At 43.8% G+C, this 20,436-nt stretch overlaps 1 protein-coding gene and 1 non-coding gene across 2 annotated transcripts in view; both read left to right on the top strand.

Annotated features, from left to right (window-relative positions):
* ezrb (ezrin b) overlaps nt 1-6,697 on the top strand; it is a 103,637-nt gene extending 96,940 nt beyond the window's left edge. Inside the window, exons 13-14 of the mRNA XM_041179318.1 lie at nt 4,248-4,493; nt 5,258-6,697. Coding sequence (XP_041035252.1) covers nt 4,248-4,493; nt 5,258-5,422 — 411 coding nt within the window. The 3' untranslated portion in view covers nt 5,423-6,697. The remainder of the gene's footprint in view (nt 1-4,247; nt 4,494-5,257) is intronic.
* A 13,397-nt stretch (nt 6,698-20,094) lies between these two features.
* On the top strand, nt 20,095-20,198 carry LOC121275520. Its single transcript, XR_005942489.1, has one exon. It is a non-coding gene; the product is annotated as a U6 spliceosomal RNA (small nuclear RNA).
* The last annotated feature ends 238 nt before the right edge of the window (nt 20,199-20,436 follow it).

The raw sequence follows: 20,436 nt of genomic DNA, 5'->3' as shown, positions 1-20,436 counted from the left end.
ATTTCAATCTGACCACACCAAATTCATGGGATTAACTAATTGCAATTGTTGTATTTTGAGGTCCTTTTTTATGTTTGCCCTTCTGTAACTCCTCAGCCCTCTTTACAATGATGACTTCTCAGAATCTTTGCCAGGGAGTGTTTGAAGTAGACCATGCAATGTAACACCCTCCTCTCTCTCTTGCTGAAGTCAAGGCACTCAAAATGTCTGTGCTGGTGTGGGCTACATAGTAGTTGGATGCAATATACTCAAGTGTCACTGACCATGTGTGAGCCTAACATACGTGTGGGTGATAAGCCTGTGCACAAAGTCCTTGCTGCAATGTAACTGCATTGGGGTTTACAGTTCAGTTCTCAAACTCTTGTTACACTGGGATCCATCTGCAGTAGGATTTTTTTTAAATGAAGATATTTCTTTATGCCTGTGTTCTTTACCAATTAATTGAACTCCATTTTATAATTTTCATAAAACTCAGATTTTACTTTGGACCTACTTTTTCAAGCTAGACTGTTCTGAGCAATCAGTGTTCGTTTCCACTTCCGTAAAACATGTCCTTGAATAATTAGTCCAGGACTGTGGCACAATTTGGCAATCCTGGCACAATTGTGCTATATTTCTGAATGAATGTTTTTATATTCTTTCATGAACATGGGTGCCACTGGCAAGGCTAGCATTTGCAGCCCATTGATAATTGCCCATGAGAATGTAGTGGTGAGCTGCTGCAATCTGTGGTGTCAGAAAGGATTTGCAGGTTTTCAACCTGACCACCAGTGAAGGGATGGGAATGGTGATATATTTCCAAATCGAGATGATGTGTGATTTGGTGGTGATCCCATGAATCTGCTGCTCTTGTTCTTCTAGGTGGTAGAGTTGGAAGGAGCAATTTAAGGAGGCTTGGGGAGTTATTGCATTATATCTTTATAGATGCTACATATTGTCCGGTGATGGTGGAGGGAGTGAATATTTAAGGTGGTGGATAGGGCACTGATCAAGTGGGCTGCTTTGTCCTGTGATCATTCCAGCTTGAGCCTTGTTGAAGCTGCACTCATCCAGGAAAGTGGAGGGTATTACATCATACTCCGAACTGTGGCAGGTGGTGAGGGAACCAACGACGGAAAAACATACTTGACCTTATCCTTACCAACCTGCCTGCCGTAGATGCATCTGTCCATAACAGTATCGGTAGGAGTGATCACTGCACAGTCGTTGTGGAGAGAGAGTCCCGCCCTCACATTGAGGATACCCTCCATCGTGTTGTGTGACACTACCACCATGCTAAATGGAATAGATATTGAACAGATCTAGCAACGCAAGACTGGGCATCCGTGAGCCGTTGTGGGCCATCAGCAGCAACAGGATTGTACTCGAACACAATCTATAACCTCATGGCCCGACATATACCCCACTCTACCATTACCATCAAGCTAGAGGATCAACCCTGGCTAAATGAAGGGTGCAGGAGGGCATGCCAGGAGCAGCACCAGGCACACCTAAAAATGAGGTTTCAACCTGGTGAAGCTATAACACTTGCGTGCCAAACAGCATAAGCAGCAAGTGATAGACACAGTTAAGCAATCCCACAACCAACAGATCAGATCCAAGCTCTGCAGTCCTGCCACATCCAGTCGTCAATGATGGTGGACAATTAAACAACTCACTGGAGGAGGATGCTCCACAAATATCCCAATTCTCAAAGATTGGGGGAGCCCAGCATATCAGTGCTAAAGATAAGGCTGAAGCATTTGCTAAAACCTTCAGCCAGAAGTGCTGAGTGGATGATCCATCTCTGCTTCCTCCAGAGGTCCCCAGCATCACAGATACCCGTCTTCAGTCAATTTGATTCATTCCACATAATATCAAGAAACTGCTGTAGGCACTGGATACTGCAAAGGCTATGAGCCCTGACAACATTCTGGCAATGGTACTGAAGATTTGTGCTCCAGAACTTGCTGCGCCCCTAGCCAAGCTGCTCCAGTACAGATACAACACTGGCATTTACCTCGCTTATGTGGAAAATTGCCCAGGTATGTCCTGTACACAAAAAGCAGGACATATCCGATCTGGCCAATTCCCACCCCATCCGTCTACTCTCGATCATCAGTGAAGTAACGAAAGGAGTCATCGACAACGCTATCAAGCGGCACTTGCTTAGCCATTACCTGCTCACTGAGGCCCAGTTTGGGTTCCGCCAGGGCCACTCAGCCCCTGACCTTATTACAGCCATGGGGTTCAAACATGGGCAAAAGAGCTGAACTCCCGAGGTGAGGTGAGTGTGCCTGCCCTTGACATCAAGGCAGCATTTGACTGAGTGCGGCATCAAGGAGCTCTAACAAAACTGGAATCAATGGGAAACTGGGTGGGTTGGGGGGGGGGGGGGGGTGGTGGTGGTGGAGAGGAGGGAAACTCTCTGCTGGTTGGAGTCATACCTAACACAAAGAAAGATGTTTGTGGTTGCTGGAGGTCAGTCATCTCAGTTCCAGGACATCACTGCAGGAGTTCCTCAGGGTAGTGTCTTCGGCCTAAACATCTTCAGCTGCTTCATCAGTGACCTCCCTTCCATCATAAGGTCAGAAGTGGGGATACTTGCTAATGTTTGCACAATGTTCAGCACCATTCGCAACTCCTTAGATACTGAAGCATTCCACGTCCAAATGCAGCAAGACCTGGACAATATCCAGGCCTGGGCTGACAAGTGGCAAGTACCATTCGCAACACACAAGTGCCAGGCATTGACCATCTCCAAAAATGAGAATCTAATCACTGCCCCTTGACTTTCAATGGCATTATCACTGAATTCCCCACTGTCAACATCCTGGGGGTTACCATTGACCAGAAACTGAACTAAACTTGCCATATGAAAACTGTGGCTATGAGAACAGGTCAGACGCTAGGAATCCTGCAATGAGTAACTCACCACCTGACTCCCCAAAGCCTGTCCGCCATCTACAAGGCACAAGTTAGGAGTGTGATGGAATACTCCCCACTTGCCTGGATGAGTACAGCTCTCACAACACTGAAGAAGCTTGATACCGTCCATGACAAAGCAGCCCCTTGATCGGTATCACATCCACAAATATTCAATCCCTCCATCACCGATGCACAGTGGCAGCAGTGTGTACCATCTATAGGATTCACTGCAGGAATTCACCAAGGGTCCTTAGACAGCGCCTTCCAAACCCACGACCACTACCATCTAGAAGGACAAGGGCAGCCGATAGATGGGAACACCATCACCTGGAAGTTCCCCTCTAAGTCACTCACCATCCTGACTTGGAAACATGTCCCCGTCCTTCCACTGTCGTTGGGTCAAAATCCTGGAACTCCCTCCCTAACAGCACTGTGGGTGTACCTACACCACATGGACTGCAGCAGTTCAAGAGGCAGCTCACCACCACCTTCTCGAGGGCAACTAGGGATGGGCGATAAATGCTGGTCCATCCAGCAAAGTCCACATTCCGTGAATGCATTTTTAAAAAAAAATCGTGTGCCTTCTAGATGGTGGACAGGTTTTGGAGAGTCAGGAATGACTCGCTGCAGAATTCCCAGCTTCTGACCTGCTTTTGTAGCCACAATATTACTTGATCTGTATATAAAGGTTATGTCATTGACTGCTAATGTTGCAGTCAGGCAATCTACCTTTTTACTCATCATGCTATTTACTTAAGTTTGCAAGCAAATACTTGAATGATGAGAATACTGCGGCTTTTATATCACCTTGGAGTGGCACTATAATCTGAGAGAACCCTATTTCTGGTCGTTTTTTTTTTTGCATCCTTCCCATAATACAGCTTTGAAAACTGGCATGAGCAGAATGCTCAGGTAGGCAGAGGTGTATATTAGTTTTGCCCAGTGCTACTTTGATAGAAGTTAAACTCCTTGTGAGTTGAATCCCCCCTCTGCTGTATCTTGCACTTTCTCAAGATTTAGGAGGGAGGAGGGGTGTAGTAGCATTTCTGATACTAAGGACAATTCTGTGATCCAGCACTTGCAGAGGAATGCAGCATGGAAAATTGGTTACATGTCCACCTTGCAAGCACCATTTTCCCCACAACATTTTGAGTAGCGTAATAGCTCTTCCAACAATGAGTAATGCTGCATGTAGGAGCAGTATGTCATAATACTGGAAGTTAGACCTTTAGACAATTGTTGGCTGCTATTTTGTTTAACCACTGTACTCCGTTTTAAAATAATACATTTTAGTACATTTACTAAGTCTGTATACTAAGTCTTCATATTAATCACTTCAGGCAAGAGTGGTCCAGGATGATTTGGAGAAAACAAAAGAGGAACTACACATGGTATTATCTGCCCCTGCCCCACCACCCCCTCCACCAGTCTATGAGCATTTAGAAGAGAACGAACATGATGATGTTGAAGAGAATCATACTATGTACAGTGCTGACCTCACAACTGAAGGCATCTTGGATCACAGGGATGAAGAAGAGCGTGTGACAGAAGTGGAGAAAAATGAACGAGTACAACAGCAACTGATGGTAAGGAGCTGTAAAGGCTGTGTGGTTGATAATATACTGCAGCGTGCAGTGTGAAATGGATATGCAATCAACTGTGTTTTCGGGCTGATATTCATAACTAGTTAAATATCTGGTTAAGAACAGGCCAGAAGTATAATTATTCTATCTAGTATTTTTGGTTCTTGTGTTACTTGGAATGTAGAAATGTAATTGTTTAGCAGACTGATCAAGGAAGGATAGAGTCTTGGTTTAAAAGAAATTCCAGTTTTACTTTTGGCAGTTTTATCACTTGCAGGAGTCGAACCTGAATAGATTCCTTGATGTACAAAATGCTAGGGAAAGTAAAAAACTTGACAGTGTGAACTTCCCATACTTGTGGGTTTCAGAAGCTCTTGTTTCATCATGAACTGGACATACTAGCTTAGGTATCCCAATGGGCATTGAATTGTCTCTGGAAAGTCTGGGCTAAATTGGAGGAGCTTAGAAAAGAGGTGTTTGAAGAAGATAAGGTGGGGCCTTCTCAGATATACAAAATACTAAGTTGGATGGACAAATCAATACAGTTACTTCAAATTGAAGCCAGAATTTAATGTAAATGAAATTTAAAACCATTAAACATTTTAAGCACTATGAAAAATTAGAGGCTGAAAGAGAAACTAGTTTAGGTAAGAATATTTAGTATCAAATGCATTGATTAATTTGAGATTTATTTGCCATGTGTACTTTTTCATGGGAGGATTGACTCGATTGTTCTTTCTCTCCTTCCCCCCCCTCCCCAACAAAAGCTTTTGAGCAGTGAACTCGCCCAAGCTAGAGATGATAGCAAGAAAACATCCAACGACATCATTCACATGGAAAATGTCCGAAAAGGTCAAGACAAATATAAGACACTTCGCCAGATCCGGCGAGGGAACACCAAGCAGAGGGTGGATGAGTTTGAATCTATGTAAAATTTCACTTATAACACTACTTGTGCATTTTCTACACAGGATGATAAACAATTTGAAGCATTTTATTTTTTCTGGTGATCACTGGAGCAACCATCTTGGATTCTAGAGTAGAGGTTATGTTGGGCCACAGCTTGGAGTTTCCATTCTCCCCCCCCCCCCCCCCCCCCCCCCCCCCCCCCAATCAATGGTTCTGCCAAGTCTAAATTTTACAAAAATGTGTCCAAATTTTGAATAATTTGTTTTGAATCTCTTCATTCTTGAGCAGTGAACTGGATTGTTGGTCACAATATTAATTTTAAAACATTTTTGTAGGCTTTTCAGTGCTTAAAGGAAATGCTCTTCAGTCTGAAATAATGTGCTGCAGTGCAAAAACGGTTGTTTGGTGCCAAAAGTAGTTAATGAGCAAGATTTTTTTGGAAAAGGAAGGAAACTAACCTGTGCCCTAACATTATTGCTGAAATAGCCAAGAACATGAATTGGAGAACAGAATTTTCACTGAAAGCAAATTGCTTCATTGCATCACTTTGTGCCACATGATCACCCAGGTGAAAAGATGATTTTGATTAATGCTTGCCACTCTGCAGAAGAGGATTCATATTTGATCTTGCAAATATTAATGGGCATGTGGCCTTAATATAGTGACCACACACATGATTAAAACACTATCGCCTTTCTCTGCATCTTGCTGCAAATTATGAACTTAGGTTTTAATGTAATATCTCAATTTATGAATGACAGCCTAGTATAATTCTGTGGGGAAATGGATACTCTTTGTATATTTTTACTATTCCAAGATTTGTGCTTCAACACTTAAAGATGGCAACGTTATATCTATAATAGAATAAAAACTAGTTTGTGTGGTACATAAGCAAATCTGATACTTTATTTTGTAGAACTGAATCAATTTGTAAAGATTTTTTTTTATTTTAGACCAAATGAGCAATAAAGCATGTTTGTAAAAAATTCAGTGGCAAGAGCAAAATCTCATGTTCTATTTAATCTGATCAACCAATAAAGACAATTATTGCAACTAAATATGCCTATCTTTAATTTAGATATTGTGAAACTTTATGTATATTCTTCATACCTTGGTGAGCAACATAAAATGTCACACTGTATTATCATTACACTCTTTCATCATAATGTGCTTAGCAAAATGACCTGTTCTGTTACTCCAATCTATACCTTTGTTGTTCTGTACTTTGTACTTTCAAATATTGTACTAAAATGGTCTTTGCAATGTTGAATTGCACCTAATAAAGATTTTGGCAATGATTTTGGGCTTTAGGGCATTTACTCACTTGACCTTTCTTCTGTCATTAGTCATCCATTTAAATGATGCATAAATGTGCACATCATATTTTCTCTACACAATTTGTTTTAGGTTGAAGCCAGACAAATTAAGATTTGGTCACCCTCTGACAAAGCTGTCAAGCCTGATCTGACTATCATGTTGTAGAGTGGCACAACTGGAGTGTAGCACTGTACAAAGTTGGTGCATTTGGTCACTGTCTCCATTGCACCCTAAAATTGTATCTTTGTGCTGACTCACTTGTTACAAAGGGTTAGACCAGAAAGAGATACTGCATCAGTATTACTTTGAAAGTCATAACTCTTGAGATTCCAGTGATTAACCGAGTCTTGCAGATAAGCAAGGACCCAAGTTTATTCCCTGCATTGCACTAACTTAGTTGATCTCACCTGGTGGCGGCAGCAGCAATGCTATGACAAAGGCTCTTGTGCATTCTACTGATGATGTATTTGGTAAAGGAATGGGTTCAGCTGTAAAATTGCTCATGTGAAGAATCCTTTTGCAAGCACTATTGGATGAATAATGGTACCTCACAGGGTGTCTGGCATACAGGGCCCCTGCAAGAAGTCCAATGCTTCTCAAAGGGAAAAATCAGTAAGGGTAAGAAAGGATAAATTTTGTAATGTAAGAAAGCAAATTGGAACTAAAATATTTAGCTCTTAACTAGTCACTATTAACTGCTCCTGGCCTTGGGGACATTTTTTTTATTTTTGAAAATCAGACCGCATTGTTCAAATACACCCAAATAATCCTTTGGGTTGACGACATATTTGCATTGCAACTGAGAGAATAGGACATGCTGAGTATTTTTGAATTATGACTTATTTGCACAGTTGCCTCATTTGTTGGAAAGCCCATAAAGGGTGTCACAACACAGCAAATAGGAAATTTAGGGGGAAAATTTTGTGTGGAAACAATTTACATTCCCACACGATGGATATTGATGGCACAGAAGCCATCATTCTTTCAATAAGCCTTGATATGAAGATAATTCCCATAGTTGTCAATTCAAAGGTCAAGATGCAGGTTCAATTTTTCAGACCTTGCATTTTCAAAGTACAGAATGCTGATGCAATCAGCTAGAGTTTGAGTCAGCACATGGTCTTCCAGATTTTGCAAACCTCGACCTCTGATTTGCTCCGTGAACTTTAACATCCCTCTTCCCAGTAGATCTAAAAAAAAATGTATATCTGTGCACATGTTTTGAACCTGTATGCCCACCTTTACGCGAATAGCTGCCATTCATGACTTTTTATATTTGCTCTCTAGATGTGATTGATACTGGCAAGGCCCCAACCATTAGTTGCTCAAAGATAACAGAGGGCCTTCTTGAATTGCTGCAGTCATTATGATGATCCCATGATGGGGAGCGCCAGGATATATATACAATGGAGCAGGAGCAGCAACATATGCTTCACTTTCACTGGGCCAAAATCCTGAAACTCCTTAACAGCACTGTGCGTGTACCTACATCACATGGACTGCAGTAGTTCAAGAAGGCAGCTCACCACTACCTTAAGGGCAATTAGGGATGGACAATAAATGCTGGCCTAGCCAGTGACACCCACATTCCATGAATGAATATTTTTTTAAAAGTCAGGATATGAAATGAATTTAAAGGAAGTGGTTTTCCCAAAATATTACAGGCCTTGGTCATCTTGTTAGAGGTCACAGGGAAGGAAGGTACTGTTGAAGTAAACTTAGTGAGTTGTTGCAATGCATCTAATAAACTGTTGTCAGATGTGATTCAGTGGTAACATGCAATGAATTGGAATTTATGGATTTAGCCCCACCCGGGCACAATATCTAGTATGACACTTCAGTGCAGTAGTGCTGGAGGTGCCGTCTTTCAGATGACACATTGAGTTTTTATGTCTGCCCCGTCAGGTGGGCATAAAGGTCAGAATCGTCCCAGATTTGCACTAAGTTTATGTTTACAGACTGGGCTGCTCTAAGTGACAGATGACCCTGAATGCAAATAAAACGTCAGCCCCCAATTGTAGTGACACGCCTCTGGGGCACCTGCTGGATGTAGTGGAAGGCTGCTGCAATACCCTCTAGCCCCGCTCCTCCTGTGGCCAACAGGAGGTCCCCTGAAGTCACCAATCTGGCCTGGGAGGTGATGGCAATAGTGGTCAGCGCCACCGGAGGGCAGAGGAGGCTGCCCAGTGCAGGAAGAAGATGAATTATCTCATCTGTTCCACCAGGTTAAGTCAACCGCCTCACCACTCTCAACTTTCAGACTCAAAAACCTATCTCACATCCACATGGATCTCACACCTCAAGGGACAGCCCCACTAAATCTCTCACCCACACATCTCCATCAGGCTCATATCCTCTGGAGCTCGCATCCTCATCCTGTTCATGGCTCCGCTCACCACACAAACATTCCATGCAATCACACTCCCATCTGTTTTCATGCAGGAAAAGCTGGCTCTCAACAGCAGGGTGGAGTGGCCCACATTAGACCCATCACTCACCTTCCAGGAGTGGGCCATCGCGTTGACTGGTGAGGACATGTCCAGGCCTGTAACAATGGTGAAGGCAGTGACGAACATCCTGCACCACATCATTCCCCCTCTCAATGCTCTCCTGCTTTTGACTCTGCTGCCATGCACTATTTCCCAGGGAGCTCTGCCAAATGACCAACGCCCTCAGCCAGCCAGTCCCTCAGCCCCATCCAGGTCCTCGCCTCCAGCGAAGAGGATACCTCTTCCATTGAAGGAAATAAGCAGCCTGGTAGACCCGTCACAGCGCTTACCCATAACCTCCACCCATGCAGAGACACGTACCTTGGTGTGATTTAGATCTAACGTAGGCTTGGGGTCACACGGACATGTGTCCGCAGCAGGAGGAGACAGGTTCAACCAAGCTCCCCGGCACTCAGAGAATTGCTGGGGAAGAGGCATCTGTGGAGTTCAATGCAGTTGATGAGCCTGAACATCACACAGCTTTTGGAAGACCTCAACAGAGTGGTACGCAAGTTGGATGAGTGCGTCTGCCTGATCTCTGATGAAGTGGTGCCCACGTGCACACATGGAGGTCTCCACAGGAAGGATGGTGGATGCTATGGAGACCCTGGTCCACCAGAATGCAGAAATGTGCACAGATCCGCACTCCATCACTGTATCCATGGTTGAGTTCCTACAGTGGCAACACATGAGAGAAACGGCACCTCGACCAACCCTCCAGTTGCTCCTCCCCCTCAAGGAGTTAGGCCCGGGCCCTCAGGCACCTGAAGGGAGAAGGAACTGTAGCTAGACACCCCTCGGTCATCCACTCAGGAATCTAAGGCTATCCTCTCCCTCCGAGTCCCCTTTGCCTGTGAGCCTCTCAACATCGTCTTTTGTCACCACTGAGGGAGCAGCTGGCTCACAAGAGGACAGCCAAAGCAAGCCAAGGCCTTGGCTCTCCAGAAGACCCACGCCGCGTCATAGAAACATAGAAAATAGGTGCAGGAGTAGGCCATTCGGCTCTTTGAGCCTGCTCCACCATTCAATATGATCATGGCTGATCATCCAGCTCAATAGCCTGCTCCTGCTTTCTCCCCATATCCTTTGATCCCTATTCCCCCAAGAACTATATCTAACTCCTTGAAAAAATAATGTTTTGGCCTCAACTACTTTCTGTGGTAGCAAATACCACAGGCTCATCACTCTTTGGGTAAAGAAATTGCTCCTCATCTCAGTCCTAAATGGTCTACCCCATATCCTCAGATTGTGACCCCTGGTTCTGGCAGGTGGTGAGGGAACCAATGATGGAAAAACATACTTGACCTTATCCTCACCAACCTGCCTGCCGTAGATGCATCTGTCCATAACAGTATCGGTAGGAGCTGACCTGTATCTCCACCCATCCACTGATGCAGCACCTGTGCCCATCCAACATGAGGCTTCGCTCTTTTTCAATTTTGATAACGATGTTCATAGTGAAGTTTTGGATCATTAATCCTCATTCTTACCCCTCTCCCAGTCACCCATGTCCTTTCCCCCATCACTGGCATCATCTTCCACCTCTCCACCTACACCTAACAACCTGAACCCATTTCTTTCCAGGATGTCCAGGTGAATGTGCACGTTCCCAACCTTCCTGAGAATCCCACCCCCATCCTCAATGACCACCCCAAGGTCCTCCTTCCCACTCCCTGGATCTGTGTGCCTGCCTCTGAGTCCCCAACAATCACCCTTATCATTCCTTCTACCACTAACAATGCACACTCACCCGGCTCCTTCTGCCCCCTCTCATTGTCACCATTCCCTCCTACCACACCTACCCTCAGTTTGCTCCCCAGGAGGCAGTCATTGACTTTACAGACCCCTCCCTTGAACATTCACCTGGACATTTCCCACCCTTTACTCCTTCCTCCACCCTTACTCCCTCCTCACCCCAGACACCTTCCGCACTCTGAGCTCCCTTACCCTCCTCCCGATACCTTCCCCCCTCTAAACACCCTCCTCCCCCCAGATACCTTCCCCCTCCAAAATCATTTCTCCGCCAGACACCTTCCTCCTCCCCTCCAGAAACCCACCTCCCCCCAACACCTTCCTCCAACTCCTTCCCCCCTCCGAACTCCTTCCCCCCATCAGCTTCTTCTCTCCTCCAAAATTCCTCCCTTACGCCTTCCTGCTTACACCTTCCTCCCCGCTTACATCTACCTCCTCACTGGCCGCATTCTCCCCGTTACATCTTCCACCTCCCAACCTCACGCCCCTAACACCTTTGTCACCACCCTCCCAACCTCACCCCTCCACCACGGTACACATAGAAACTAGGAGCAGGAGTAGGCCATTGAGCCCTTCAAGCCTGTGCCGCCATTCATTATGATCATGGCTGATCATCCAACTCAATAGCCTGCTCCTGCATTCTTCCCATACCCTTTGATCCCTTTTGCCCCAAGAGCTATATCTAACTCCTTCTTGAAAGCATACAATGTTCTGGTCTCAACTACTTACTGTGGTAATGAATTCCACAGGCTCATCACTCTCTGGGTGAAGAAATTTCTCCTCATCTCAATCCTAAATGGCCTATCCCATATCCTCAGACTGTGACCCCTGGTTCTGGACTCACCCACCATCGGGAACATCCTTCCTGCATCTAGCCTGTCTAGTTCTGTTAGAATTTTATAGGTTTCTTCATTCTTCTGAACCCCAGCGAATATAACCCTAATCGACTCAATCTCTCCTCATATGGCAGTCCCGCCATCCCAAGAATCAGTCAGGTAAACCTTCGCTGCATTCCCTCTATAGCAAGAACATCCTTCCTCAGATAAGGAGACCAAAACTGCACACAATATTCCAGGTGTGGTCTCATCAAGGACCTGTACAATTGCAGCAAGACATCCCTGTTCCTGTGCTTGAATCCTCTGGCTATGAAGGCCAACATACCATTTGCCTTCTTTACTGCCTGCTGCACCTACACGCTTACCTTCAGCGACTGGTGCACAAGGTCACCCAGGTCTCGTTGCACATTCCCCTCTCTGAATTTATAGCCATTCAGATAATAATCTGCTTTCCTGTTTTTGCTACCAAAGTGGATAACCTCACATTTGTCCACATTATACTGCATCTGCCATGCATTTGCCCACTCACTCAGCTTGACCAAATCACACTGAAGCATCTCTGCATCCTCCTCACAGCTCGCCCTCCCATCCAGCTTTGTGTCATCTGAAAATTTGGAGACATTACATTTAATTCCCTCATCTAAATCATTAATATATATTGTGAATAACTGGGGTCCTAGCACCGATCCCTGCGGTACCCCACTAGTCACTGCCTGCCATTTGGAAAAAGACTCGTTTATTCCTACTCTTTGTTTCCCATGACAAGGAAGGCAAGAGCAGGTCCAAGGCCTGAGGTTTGGGATCCAAGGCTGGGGTAGGGGAGGGAGCACAGGGTGGAGAGTGGGGCCGGCAGGAGTAGAGCAGGTTCAAGCCCTGTGGCTGGGATCTGGGGCCATTGGTGGGGTAGGAGCGGGTTGTTGGAGTGGGGAAAAGGGTGGAGGAAGAGGAGGGCCAGCAGTTTAGGAGCACGGCCTAGGAATGACATTTGGGATTTGAGTCTAACTTATAAAATGTTTCCATTTTATTGTCACTGCTTTTCCATTCCAGCTGACCCATATCTAGGCACGATGGAGCAATCCAGGTAGGGAGGAAGGATTTCCTTATGCTTGGGCTTTAAGGTGGTTATAGTGAGGGCGAAGAGACCATGGGGTATGGTGATTTGAAACTGTGCACACAGAATCTGTCGAAACCAAGTTGCTCCAGTATCTGTCATGTTAAAAAGTCATTGGTACCAAAGATTAAATCAGGTTGATTTGATCAGAATTATTTCACAAAATCATAAGAAAATTGATCAGATTCACTTTAATAAGTCAAACTTATACATATTTTAAAAATCAGATAAATCTTCTTAAAAAGTGACATGCATTGAAATGTAAAAAAATCAGATAAATCTTGTTCAAGTCATACATTTAAAAAGTCTGATAAACCATGTTTTTTAACATTTTTATATTTTTCATTAAAATATTTACAAAGTCAAATAAACCTTGCTAAATCCATTTGAGCATTTAAGAAGTTACATCAATAATGCTAATAAGTCAGATACATGAAAAGCATTTTAAAAGTCAGATAAACATTGTTAAACCATTTTAATCTTTTAAAAGTCTTGATTAATTGAGTATTGATTAAAAAAAGACAGCTTTACGTTTTACACTCAGGCCAGACGCAAGAATGCCAAATTTCAACGGAAGCAACAATTTATACTGCAAGAGAAGCGGGTGCTGATTGGTTGAGATGTTGCCATGGAGAAATGCAGTAGGAAACAATTGTCCTCCATGCTTCTGTTAATCCAAAAAAGCTGCAATTGCCTGGACATATTCCTTCTGCCGCAGAGGACAGGTCCCTGCATATGAATATATGTAGCTCCTGGCAAGCATAAGTGAACCACATTGTGAGCCCCACTGATGATCTTAAACTGGTTTGAAAAGTTAAATTGGAGGAAAGTAGATGAAGGTAGATATACCTTTGTCCGACAGCTGCTTTGAAAGTTCCCTTCTGTTGCCTATGTCCTCATTAAGTATTTGCAAAATGAGATGAAGCTTCTAGTGCCTCAAAATAGCAACCTTAAGCTTCTTTATTCAGAACAATTTGTAATTAGTGCATAATCAGCCCAAATTGTTGCAACTGCTATGTCTCTTGTTTTAAACTGCAGATTGGTGACTGACACTATAAAACCTTCATGAAAGTGGAGATTGGATCACCACAGCTTCTGGATTTATACACTACAGTATGCATGTAGAAGTTGCTGGGCTTTCATACCATCCAATGACAGTGAACGCTGAAAGCTTCACCATCATAGAATAATAGAATGGTTACAGGACAGAAGGGAGCTATTCGATTGATCGAATCTGTGGCAGCCCTCTGCAAGAAAAATTCAGCTAGTCCCAGTCCCCTGCCCTTTTGCTGCAGGCCTTCGATTTTTTTCTCTTCAGGTGTTTATCGAATTCCCTTTTGAAAGCCACAATTGAATCTGCTTCCACCACACTCTCACTGCAGTCCTAATCCTAATCACTTTCTGTGTAAAAAGGCTTTTCTTCATGGCCGCCTTTGATCTTTTTGGCAATCAGTGTCTTCTGGTTCTCAGCCCTTATGGGACAAGGTGTAGTGTCTCAGCCTGTGATCAGACTCAACAGCACACCACTGGAAGCAGCCAGAAAACTCTGCTACATTGGATCTATGGTGACAGACAACCTGTCTCTTGACAAAGAGCTGAGCACATGTATTCGAAAGGCAGCCACCAACTTTGACCGACTAACAAATCCAGCATAGAGGAACAACAAACTGACTTACAGGGCCAATATATTTATTTACAGTGCCTGTATCCTTAGCACCTTGCTGTATGGCACCGAAACCTGTACAACTTACACTTGCCAACAGCAAAGACTCAATGACTCCCATTTCCGGTGTCCATGATGTATCTGTACTGTGTACAGTATTGGTCTCCTTATTTAAGGAAGGATGTAAAAGCATTAGAAGCAGTTCAGAGAAGGTTTATTATTCTAATACCTGGAATGGGCAGATTGTCTTATGAGAAAAGGCTGAACAGGCTAGGCTTGTATCTGCTGGAGTAAGAAGTGACTTGATTGAAACATAGAATCACAGAATCTTTACAGTGCAGAAGGAGGCCATTTAGCCCATTGAGTCTGCACTGGCTCACTGACAGAGCAATCTACCTAATCCCATTCCCCTGCCTTATCCCTGTAACCTGGCACATTCTTTTTTTTCAGATAATAACCCAATTCCTTTTTGAATCCCTCAATCAAACCTTTCAGGAAGTTCATTCCAGACTCCAACCACCCACTGGGTGAAAACATTTTTCCTACATCATTTCTACTCCTTTCGCCCATTATTTTGAATCTGTGCCCTCTAGTTCTTGACATGCCCTTGAGTGGGAACAGTTTCTCACTATATTTACCTTGTCCATACCCCTCAGGATCTTGGGTATCTCTATCAGGTGTCCTCTCAGCCTTCTTTCCTCCAATTAAAACAGTCCCAATCTCTCCAATCGATTCTCATAGCTACAGTTCTTCATCCATGGAATCATTCTTGTGAATCTCCTCTGTACTCTCTCCAATGCCTTCACATCCTTCCTCAAGTATGAGGCCAAGAACTGGATGCAGTACTCCAGATAAGGCCTAACTCATGTCTTAGACATGATCTCCTTACTCTTATACTCAATGTCCCTATTAATAAAACCTAGGATACCATATGCTTTATTACCTGCTCTCTCAACATGCCCTGCCATCTTCAATTACTTATGTACACATACACCGAGGTCCCTTTGATCCAGCACCTCCTTTAGAGTCTCTCCCTTTATTTTATATCGTCTCTCCACATTCTTCCTGCCAAAATGAATCACCTCACACTTCTCTGCATCGAAATTCATCTGCCATTTATCTGCCCAATCCACCAATATGTCTATATCCTTTTGAAGTTCAAAACTCATCACAGTTGACAATGCTTCCAATCTTCGTATCATCCACAAATTTTGAAATCATGCCCTGCACACCACAGTCTAGGTCATTAATATATATCAAGAAGAGTAAGGATCCAACACTGACCCCTGGGGAACTCCACCACAAACCTTCCTCCAATCTGAAAATTAACCATTTATCACTATTCTCTGTTTCCTATCATTCAGCCAATTTCTTATCCAAGTGCCTACTTTCAATTTTATTCCATGGGCTAGAATTTTGCTCACAAGTCTGTTGTGTGGCACTGTATCAAATACCTTTTGAAAATCCATTTGCATCACATCAACAGCATTGCCCTTATCAACCTCTGTTACCACCTCAAAAAAACTCCAGCAAGTTAGTTAAACATGATTTTCCCTTAAATAACCCATGCTGGCTTTCCTTAATTAACCCATACCTGTCTAAGTGACCCTTGATTTTGAAGTTTCCCTACCATTGAAGTCAAACTGACTGGTCTGTAGTTGCCAGCTTTATCCTTGCACCCCTTTTTGGACAGAAGTGTAACATTCACAATTCTCCAGTCTTCCGGCACCTCCCCTGTGTCCAAGGAAGACTGGAAGATTATCACCAGTGCCTCTGAAATTTCTTCTCTCACCTCCCTCAGCATCCTTGGATGTATCTCATCTGGTCCTGGTACCTTATCAATTTTAAGTAAAGATAGCCTTTCTAACACTTCCTCCTTCTCAATTGTAAATTCCTCGAGTATACCAGTTACCTCTTCTCTCACCTTGGCCTGAGTAGCATCTTCTTCCTTTGTAACGACAGATGCAAAGTACTCATTTAATACCTCCACTACTTTTCCTGCTTCCACATGCAAGTCTCCTTTTTTTAATCCCTAATTGGCCCTACTTTTTCTTTTACCGCCCTTTTATTATTTACATGCTTATGGAATTCCCTTTTATGTTAACTGCTAGTCTCTTTTCATGCTCCCTCCTTGCTTTTCTGATTAATTTTTTCACTTCCCCTTTGACCCTTCTACATTCAGCCTGATTCTCCATTGTATTTTTTACCTGACATCTGTCTTACGCGTACTTCTTCCTTTTCATTTTCACCTCTATCGCTCTCATCATCCAGGGTGCTCTGGATATATTTGTCCTACCTTTCCCCTTCAAGGGATTATACCTTGACATTGCTTGCAATACTATCTCTGAAGGTAGCCCATTGTTCAGCCACTGTCTTTTCCGCCAACATTTGATTCCAACTCACTCGATTCAGACGCATTCATCCCATCGAAGTTGGCTTTCCCCCAATTAATTATCCCTGCTCTGAATTGCTCCTTGTCCTTCTCCATGGCCAACCTAATCCTTATGATACAATAATTATTGTCCCCGAGAGGCTCTCCCACTGATCTTTGATTCACTTGGGCAAAGTCATTCCTCAGAGCCAGGTCCAACAGTGTCTGCCCTATCATTGGACCGGAAACATACTGCTGCAGAAAATTATCTTGAACACATTCCAGGAACTCTCACCCTTCTTGTCCCTTTGCACTATTCCTATCCCAATCTATATTTGGAGAATTGAAGTCCCCCATTATGATTACTCTATAATTCTTGCACCTTTCTGTAATTTCTTATCAAATTTGTTTCTCTACATCCCTTCTGCTAGTTAGTGGTCTATATACTACATCGATCAATGTTATTGCACATTTTTCATTCCTTACCTCTAGCCAGAGAGATTCTGTCCTTAGCCCCTCTGGAACATCCTCTCTCTCCAGTACTGTAATGTCATCTTTAATCAATACTGCCACTCCCTGCCCTTTTTCTCCTAAATGCCTTGTACCCAGGAAAACATCCAGCCCTGCCCTTCTTTGAGCCAGATCTCTGTTATAGCAATAATATCATAATTCCATTTGTCAACCTGTGCCTGTAGTTCACCAATCTTGTTAGCCACACTCCGTGCATTCACATACATGCACATTAATCCTGATTTAGGCTTTTTAACTTTCTGCCTAGCTGACCTCATCTAATGACTTACTATAACCTACTCTAGTTCTATCAAACTCTCCAAGTATTCCATTTACTTTGATGCTACTCTGACATATCCTCTTTATCAATTAATACTTCACTACTTCCCACTGCCAGTTTTTCACCTCTCCTCTCTGAATTTCCCCTCAGGTTCTCATCCCCCTGCCAATCTAGTTTAAACCTTCCTCAACCTATCAGATCCTGAGGGGTATTGACAAGGTGAATGTGGAAAGGATGTTTCCTCTTGTGGGAAAATCTAGAACTAGGGGTCACTGTTTAAAAATAAGGGGTCACCCATTTAAGACAGAGATGAGGAGAATTTTTTTTCTTTCAGAGGATCATGAATCTTTGGAACTCTTCCAGAAAAGGTGATGGAAGAAGAGCCTTTGAATATTTTTAAGGCAGAGGTAGATAGATTCTTGATGAGCAAGGGTGTGAAAGATTATAGGGAGTAGGTGGGAATGTGGAGTTAAGGTTACAATCAGATCAGCCATGATCTTACTAGATGGTGGAGTGGGCTTCAGGGGCCAAGTGGCCTACTCCTGCTTGTAATGAGTATGTTTGTCTGTTCGTAACCATGATATAATGTGGATAAAGGCAAAAGTCACCAATGAAGCAGTCCTTTCTATGGCAAACATGTGAAGCATGCCAGTGCTAATCAAGCGAAGAAGGCTTTGCTGGCTTGGGCATGTGCACAGAACAGAATACGGCCACATCCTCAAGGACTTGATATATGGGGAGGTAGCCCATGTCAAGGGACCAACAGGGCACCCAAAGGTACAGTTCAAAAATGCTATCAAAAGAGACATGAAATCTCTCAACATCAATCATAACAAGTGGGGAACTCTAGCTGATGATTAATTTAAATGGTGACACTAGCTGAGGACAGGAATTAGGCACCACGACTTGTGGTTTCAGAAGCTCCAAAGCAGACGCCAGCCCTGCGAATGAGCCATCAGCAGAGATCATCCCACATCAATGGCAAGGAACAACTTCATGTGTGACACTTGTGGCAGACTTTGCCTTTCCAGTATCAGCTTGTTCAACCATCAAAAGAAATGCAGCAGCTGATTTGAACTGAATTCACCAAAGTTCTGAAGGTGCATTACCATCATCTCTTGCAGATGCCAAACAAAGGACTTGGGGACACAGATTTAAGGTTTTGGACAAGAGATACGGGGTTATGAGGAAGAACCTTTTATGCAGCAAATGGCAATAACCTGGACCTTGTTGCCTTCAAGCAGTGATGATCAATGATTTCAAAAAGAAATTGGTTAGCCACTTGAGGGAAATAAGCTTGCAGGGCTACAGGATTCCTTGAGGGAATATGACTGGCTGGATTGCTCTACAGAGGCCAAATTTTGAGAGAAGTGGCAGCATAGTGGTAATGTCATTGAACTGGTAATTCAGAGGCTTAGTTGAATGCTCTGAGGACAGGGGTTCAAATCCCACTATAACAGCTTGTGAAATTTAAGTTCAATTAATAAAAAGAGTCTGGAATTGAAAGCTAGTATCAGTACTGATAACTATGGAACTATCATTGATCTTTTAAAAACCCATCTGTTTCACCAATGCTCTTTAGGGAAGGAAACCTAACGTACTGACCTGGTCCGGCCTACATGTGGCATAGAGAGCGGCAACAGGTACATGGGGAATACCACCAGCTGGAATTTCCTCTCCAAGCCACTCGCCATCCTGACTTGGAAATATATTGCCATCCTTCATTGTCACTGAGGCAAATTCCTGGAACTCCTGTCCTAGCAGCACTGTGTGTGGACCTACAGCACATGGACTGCAGTGATTCAAGATGGAAGCTCAGCACCACCTTCTCAAGGGCAATTAGGGATGGACAAAAATGCTCTCCTAGCCAACAGCGCCCACATCCCATGAAAAAATAAAGAAAACAAAGGCCTCTTTCTGTTGCTGGAATGATTCTGTGGGCAGCATTTTCCACTCTGGAGACTCAGTGTGGTAGTGGACAGGAAAGGTGGCGTGTTTCCTACTGGCCAGAATGGCGGTTTTCCGTGCCAGATCTTCAGCTCTGGTTCTCAACTCACTAAATATCCATGAACAGAAAGCACGTCAGATCCTATAGCGGGACATGCTGCGATTCATTCACCCCACCGTGACCACATCACATCATATTTCTGGACGCCATATTTAAACCGTGTCCGCAGGCTTCCTTCATTGTCTGAAGTCCAGGACTGGTTGAGAGTGATGGCCATGAAAGGGAAGAGGCCGAGTGCCCCAAAGTTCAGTGATATTGCGCTGACGTGACTTCTGGATGCAGTGGAGAGACACCCAGTGATAGAAGAAGGAGGTCCACCAACCTCACTACTTCGACTTGGAAGGAGTTGGCCAGCATGGTCAGCACCAACTCACACTTACTAAAATCGGAACGATACAGAGAAGATTAGCATGGCCCCTGTGCAAGGATGACATGGAAATTTGTGATCCAGTGCAGAAAAAGGATGAATGATCTTATCCGCACAGCTAGGGTAAGTCAACCTTCTCCTCACTCTCAGCTCTCACACTCTTGAGCCCATCAGGCATTCACAGAGTTACAGTCCACAGGGATCTCACATATTAAAGGAAGTAGCTACAGAGATAATGGATGCACTGGTAATAATCTTCCAAGAATCCTTAGCTTCTGGAAAAGTCCCAGAGGATTGGAGAACAGCTAATGTAACACCCTTATTCAAAGAGAG

This window comes from Carcharodon carcharias, chromosome 2, assembly GCF_017639515.1.
Source record: "Carcharodon carcharias isolate sCarCar2 chromosome 2, sCarCar2.pri, whole genome shotgun sequence".
NCBI classification, from domain to species: Eukaryota; Metazoa; Chordata; class Chondrichthyes; order Lamniformes; family Lamnidae; genus Carcharodon; species Carcharodon carcharias.
Note: the sequence above shows the minus strand (reverse complement) of the source record. Positions and strands in the feature narration are given on the sequence as shown.